The sequence below is a fragment of the Vulpes vulpes genome, chromosome 10 (assembly GCF_048418805.1).
Source record: "Vulpes vulpes isolate BD-2025 chromosome 10, VulVul3, whole genome shotgun sequence".
Lineage (NCBI taxonomy): Eukaryota > Metazoa > Chordata > Mammalia > Carnivora > Canidae > Vulpes > Vulpes vulpes.
In genome coordinates, this window is record NC_132789.1 from 80,610,362 (window position 1) to 80,617,603 (window position 7,242).

General features: G+C 40.3%; 1 protein-coding gene across 1 annotated transcript in view; it reads right to left on the bottom strand.

Annotated features, from left to right (window-relative positions):
* GYPA (glycophorin A (MNS blood group)) overlaps positions 1-5,007 on the bottom strand; it is a 31,481-nt gene extending 26,474 nt beyond the window's left edge. Inside the window, exons 1-2 of the mRNA XM_072725289.1 lie at positions 4,911-5,007; positions 857-925 (exon numbers count right to left, since the gene is read on the bottom strand). Coding sequence (XP_072581390.1) covers positions 857-925; positions 4,911-4,947 — 106 coding nt within the window. The 5' untranslated portion in view covers positions 4,948-5,007. The remainder of the gene's footprint in view (positions 1-856; positions 926-4,910) is intronic.
* Positions 5,008-7,242: the final 2,235 nt, after the last annotated feature.

Here is a 7,242-nt window from a genome sequence, read left to right on the forward strand (position 1 = left end):
ACTACCAGATCCCTGAAATCAGTTTCACTAGGCATTATAACCAAGTTTATTTGAGGAATAATAACCACAATGAAATGCATCTGCCAGGAATGGACAAAGAAGATGTGGTCCATGTATACAATGGAATATCACTCAGCCATTAGAAATGACAAATACCCACCATTTGCTTCGATGTGGATGGAACTGGAGGGTATTATGCTGAGTGAAGTAAGTCAATCGGAGGAGGACAAACATTATATGGTCTCATTCATTTGGGGAATATAAAAAGTGAAAGGAATAAAGGGGAAAGGAGAAAAAATAAGTGGGAAATATCAGAAAGGGAGACAGAACATGAAAGACTCCTAACTCTGGGAAATGTACTAGGGGTGGTGGAAGGGGAGGAGGGCGAGGGTGGGGGTGACTGGGTGACGGGCACTGAGGTGGGCACTTGACGGGATGAGCACTGGGTCTTATTCTATATGTTGACAAATTGAACACCATTAAAAAATAAATTTATTTTAAAAAAAAGAAAAAGAAATGCATCTGCCAGGATCTTGGTTTTCCTGCTAATATTTGTCAGCATCATTTCATGATAGAGGCCTTAGAAAGCAGAGGTTATTTGTTCAGTTTACTTTTAATTTTTTTTAACTTTTCCTAATTACATTTTATTGATTCCCTGCAGAAAATTTAAAAAGCCTTAGAAAACAATAAAAAAAAAGTCACCTACAATCCCAACATGCAGAAATAACCTTGGGATGTTTCTCCTCAGGACTTTTGTGTTAGTTTCAACCTAGGTCATGTCTCATAGAAGACCACACAGACAGGTACTTATTAAATATGCAGAAATGTTGATAATGGCTGGAAATCTATTACATACCTGCTTGTGTCGGTAACTTACTTGATATATCAGGAATGGTTTCAGTGACATCTTGAGTAGAAATATAACCTATAAAAACAAGTTGGAGAAATTACTTAAAATGTGCTTCCCAAATTGGTTTATAGATATTTTCTTTAAAAAAAAAAAGATTTTATTTATATATTCATGAGAGGCACAGAGAGAGAGAGGCAGAGACAAAGGCAGAGGGAGAAGCAGGCTCTCTGCAGGGATCCCGACGTGGGACTTGATCCCAGGACCCTGGGATCACGATTTGAGCAAAAGGCAGATGTTCAACCACTGGGCCACCCAGAGGCCTCTTTTCTTTTTAAGATAAATGTTTTCAATAATTCTCTATAAACCAAAGTAAAAAGAAATTCATCACAAGAGTGTTAAATCTGGTTCCCAATTTAAAATTAGTATGTGCCAGTTTTTTTTTTTTTTTAAGTGTATTTATTTACTTGAGAGAGAGAGAGAACATGAGCAAGAGAGGCAGGAAGAGGAAGAGAATCTCAAGCAGATTTCCTGCTGAGTGAAGAGCCTGACCTGGAGCTCCACAACCTGAGCCAAAACCAAGAGTGGGACACTTCACCAACTGTGCTACCCAGGCACCCTAAGTGTCTGTCAGTTTTGAGGTACCATCTCTTCTTTCCCTTCTCTTAGGGATCTTTCCCCAGGCATTCATAGTGGGGTGCCCATTTCTTTCTAAAAACCCAGTTTCATACCAAGCTAATGAGATTCACAGGTTTGGGAACTCCACTACAGGCCATCTCAGGCTGAGCTTTGAGAAGTCACTGAATGTTAGAGATGGAAGGGAGTTTAGGTACTATCTACTCTGTATTTTATTCAATAGGCACAAGGAGGAAACTCTCTTGGATTGTTGAAGAAAAAGGAGATGCCTTGTTTCTTTACTTAGTCACTCTAAGCATGTGCTTTTCAAACTGCTATACCTGCAGACCTATGTAGTAAGAGGCTCAGGGTATCCGGGTTTATCTCCATGGAGCTCTCATTTTTTCTAAGCAAATGACAATGGATATTCCTTCTTTTCTTCTCCTCTCTCCCTCCCTTCTCCTTTCCTTCCCTCCCTTTACTTGCTTCCTTGTTGATTCGACCAATATCCTACTACATGTCGAGAGTTGTGCTAGATTCTGGAGATACCCTAATGAAGAAAACAGCCATAATACCTGCCCCTTTGGATCTTACAATTAAATTAGTATATTATGGCCTAGAATACAAATTTTTGCAAAAATTTTAAAGTAAAATCAGCGAACTTTTAGAGGATCTCGGTTGATGACATTATTTGCTGGTGGGAGTGTTGCAATACCATATTCTCAAATCCTTCTTAGTGTCAGAATTTGATTTTCAAAGAAAGGTTTTGAACACACTTAAGTTTTCTCCCATGTCAGAGTTTTTGTCCTTGCCCTTCCCTTTTCCTTCCATGCCTTCCCCCCAGATTTCTTAAGTTGGCTTTTTTTTTGGGGGGGGGTCAGTTCTCAGCATAAATGTCACTTGCTCTGACAAAAATTTCCTGCTACCCTTTTTCAAGTCAGCCTTCTGCATTATGTGTATCACCTTTCCTGGTTTAATTTTCTGTGTGGTATTTATCATTGTTCTTGTGTGAGTAATTTACGTATTGGGTGGAGTGTTGGTGATCCCTCCCACTGTGGGGTGCCCCCACCCACCCTGAGTCGATCCTCCTGTGGAGCTCACTGGTCTGCTGTGGCCTCAGCATCCAGCCCCTGGCACAGAAATGCCAAAAGAACACTTGAATTTAGGGACTAGGAATCCCATAATTTCAAGAGAACTGGCTCTCCATTTGGAGGATGACATCTGATAAATTTAGAATTAGAAATATCGGCATGGGGGTTGGGGTAACTGGGTGACAGGCACTAAGGAGGGCACTTGATGGGATGAGCACTGGGTGTTATACTACATGCTGGCAAACTGAATTTAAATAAAATGCATTTTTGAAAGACTCAAATATTGGTTTTACCCTTAAGATTCCTTGAGAAAGAAAAATAACCTCTTTTTTTCTCCCTCCCTAACCAAAGATGTTGAATTAGCCTCTCACTTTCCAGTTTCTTCATCTCAACTGATAAGGAGGGGGGGATGGGGGCAGGATCCTGTTCAAACACCTTCCATTATTCTATAAAGTAGTCATATCCAGAGAATTTCTTCAGATGTTTCAGAAAAGGCAAAGATGGTAGCAGCACTGGCACTGATGGCCAAGGGGGTCTTTGGGATCACGTGGCCTTGATGAGCTCTCAGGAAGTGTCATCAAAGGTCTTAGTACACTATTGCTTGAGCAGTTGTAGACCTGAAGAAGTTCTTTCTTTACCAGGAAACTTTTCCAAATATCCCACCCCACCACCACCGCAAAAAAAAAAAAAAAAAAAAAAAAAAAAAAAAAAGGAATAATGCATACAGTTTGATGGAGTAGGCCCCCTCTGCCCTCTGAACAACACAGAGAATACAATACCTCTTCTCTCTTCTGTGTAATAGCTCTCCAAGTATGGGACTACATTTAAATATTACCACATCCCCTCTGCTTATTTCTTCTTCTTCAAGCTAAATGTCCTTATTTATGCTTTATGACTTGAGAACAAATGAGAGCAATTGTGTTAGTTTTCTGTTTTCCTGAAAACATTCAGAAATCATCATCCCATCCCCAGATTTGCTCTCTAATCAATCATTACTCTCATAGCTAAGTTATTTATTAATTTACTATGACTTTGTTTAGTCTCCATTCCTAGCAGGCAGGTACCAACATCATGCACATTTTACAGATGAAGACACTGAAGCAAAGAGAGGATCCTTTGCCTTAATATTCCCCAGCCTTTCAGGTGTGGAAGAAGGTTTGGGCTAGTTCCATCTGTTCCTCATGCTTACGTTTTAGCCATTAAACTATTTTTTAAAAAGATTGTATTTATTCATGAGAGACACACAGAGAGAGGCAGAGACACAGGCAGAGGGAGAAGCAGGCTCCCTGCAGGGAGCCCAAATCAGGACTCGATTCCAGGACCCTGGGAGCTGAAGGTAGATGCTCAACCGCTGAGCCACCCAGGCATCCCACCATTACACTATTTGATCCTCTAATTATATCTTGGAAAATGCTAGATCCCTTCCGTGTCTCCTACAGAGGTCCTTGACGTGTGCTCCAATTTGAGACATTTCAAGTAACTGCCTGCTCCTTACCTCTGTGCCAAGCACTACTAATATTTTTAGCACATAAACACTGCATTTGAGAAGACATTGACTATATTACTCTCAGGAAGAGGCCAAAAATATTGCTAATTTAATACAACTTAACAATACTCCATGTCATGATCTCAGAGATCGTGAGATGGAACCCCTCATTGGCCTCAGCACTGAGCATGGAACGCTCAGGATTCTTTCTCTCCCTTTCCCTCTGCCCCTCCCTGCCTGCTTGCTCTCTCTCTCTCGAAATAAAAAAATAAAAAATAATAATACTCCATGTTATTTATTTATTGTAATGATTGATTTTGATATTTTGATTTCTTCCCAAACCACATAATAAGCCAATAAACCAATAAGCATTGCTTTCTCTTTTTCCTCTAATCATACCTCAGTAACAGACCCCAGAGTGGGAAACAACTCCCCCCATGAATTCAGAGTTCCTTCTTGTAGCTTGGACTCTTTTGGCAGGTGGAGGAAATTCGAATTTTTCATAAAACTTTTTGAAACCCGAGGACCAAATAACCATTTAGGAGTTGAAGACAAGGCAACAAATTTATTCACACAGAGATATTTCTCATAATATTTAATGCAATTCTTTTCCCTCCAGCTAGGCTTAGCACTGAAGCATGCTTTTCATACTAGAAAATTGTGATCCAGCCATGATTACCAACCACCTCAATCCAATTCCTTCCACCCTACCAGCTCAGGCCCAATAAAGATCCATCCACCAGACTGGGATCTGAAATACTATTCATTTAGTTATTTGTTTAAGTAAGAACTAAAAGCAGGCAGTTTATATTTGAATGTATAATTTAATATCCACTATAACAGCATCATGCTAAAAAAAAAATCCACTTACCTGAGAGTAGTAATACAATTACTATTTTTTCATACATCCTGAGATGAGGAGCTGGCTCTCAAAACTCAAAACTCAGTGCCTGTAACCCACCAAGGACGGGCTGCTGTGGCGGTCCAAGGCCCCAGCCCGGGTGCTGTTATCTTTCAGACACACATTTTTGAGGCAGCAGTTGATAGGCCTGGGAGGTATTTTAAATTATGCACATTTGTCAAACATTTGTCAGTGAAGATACTTGGATAGCTACCTGGCATTATTAAAGTGTTAAGTAAAATCTTTACTGCAGGCAACCGGCTGCTGCTACGTGTTAAACTTCCTTTGCTTAAGTGGGCATTGCAAAGCAGTGGTCTTCAGGATCTATCCAATAGGACAAATCAAAACTGGGCCTTTGCCTTTGAGGCCTGAGGCTGGGGTCCTGAATCAGGCTGGAGTAGCTGTGTGGGAGCCAGAGAGCTCCTCACTCTTCATGCAGAGATTCTTGCGGGCCAGGATGAAAGTGACTTCTTAGGTGTGAAATGAATGTATTGGAGAACTTACATTACCGTTGAGTGCTCTGAGGTTCGATAGAACTTTCAAACTCCTGACAAGTCACACAGTGATAGGAGAATACATGAGACACAAGACAATTTTAATTTAAAACAGCGTTTCAGGGATCCCTGGGTGGCGCAGCGGTTCGGCGCCTGCCTTTGGCCCAGGGCGCGATCCTGGAGACCTGGGATTGAATCCCACATCGGGCTCCCAGTGCATGGAGTCTGCTTCTCCCTCTGCCTGTGTCTCTGCCTCTCTCTCTCTCTGTGACTATCATAAATAAAAAAAAAAAATTAAAAAAAAATTAAAAAAAAATAAATAAAACAGCGTTTCAGCTGAACAGCTAGTGCCCACATGGCTGCAGTCAGAGCATCATTCCCCTCCAAATTACACCTCCCTCAGCAAGCACAAGTGAGGGCCAGCACAATAAATGCGAACACTCACAAATAAAAACAGGTGCCCCTGAGACCTTGTTGTAAAGCAGATTAAAATGAGGAGTATGGCAGCTTGAGGAAGACCCATTTTAAAGGGAGGCAGAAAAAAAAACCCACCCCACAATCTGAATTAAATCTGAAACAGCTCAAAAGAAGGTGATTTGGAACTCTACCTAAATCTTCCTGTTAGAGTCGTGAATATCTTTCCTGCTTGCCCCAGAAAATCAACTTGCTAAGTCAGCAACTTGTCAAATAAACTTTATGTATACTTTTACCCAAAATGTGGTTTAAAAAACTATTTATGAAACTAATGGTTTGCAGCCTCAGAAAATGGAGCCATGGGGGGTGGGGGTGGGGTGGGGGGACAACACCTTTACTGGGGAAAAGATGGAGATAAATGTCAGCTAACATCCCAAACAGGGGGCTCTGAGGAACAGTGCAAGAAAGTTAAAGCCCTGGAATCTTGGAGGCTCTCGGAAGACATGGCCAATTTATGTAAAACAATTACAGCAAAGTTTACAAATAGTTAAAATGTAACCAATATTTAGGAAACCAATAACTTGCTTAAATTTAGTATTTGCTATGGCTGGATATCAGGTTGGGTTGCAGAAATTGTTTTCAACAGGTAGCCAAATAAAGGAGATTTATTTTGGATATTAATCTGAGTAATAAAGATTATTTCACATGATTTCATATTTTTAAGGAGAGAACAATTAGCATGACCTTTAAAAATGCTATTTCCCTTTGAAAATAGGTAAATAGATTAGTCACTACCCTCACAATGGATTACTAGTCAGGTACTAGAATCATGTTTTCAAAAAAATAAAATCATGTTTCGAAAACAGTTGATATGGAGACTCAGAATAAAAATAGAAAATGGCAAGATCCAAAACTGTATGTACAAAAATAAAATCCTGTTTGATTTTTTTTTTCTTCTGTACTTGTTACCTCTGCCCGGAACATACTTACTATCTTCTTACATGATCTATTTCTATTCTGCTTAGGATCTCAATTTAAGAGTATTTCCTCCAGGAAGTCTTCCATGACTTCCTAAGTCTTGGTCAGGGGTCCCTGCTGTGTACTCATATCGTACCCTGTAAGTCATGGGACTTACCATAGTGCACTACAGTCATCTTTGTGTCCTCAGTGGACTATAAATTCTAAACGTGCACTCTCTGCCTGAGGCTATCTTATTTACCACTGAGTTCTGGGAGCACAGCTGACAAAAAATATTGGTCAAATCAATAAATGATAAATGCATATTGCACTGCAGAGAGAAGCGATTTCTCTCAGGCAATCTTGGGGAGCAGAGGCAGATCTATCCAGCGCTCTCTCCCCTATCTATCTACCTATGTCCTATGTAGTATGGTAGA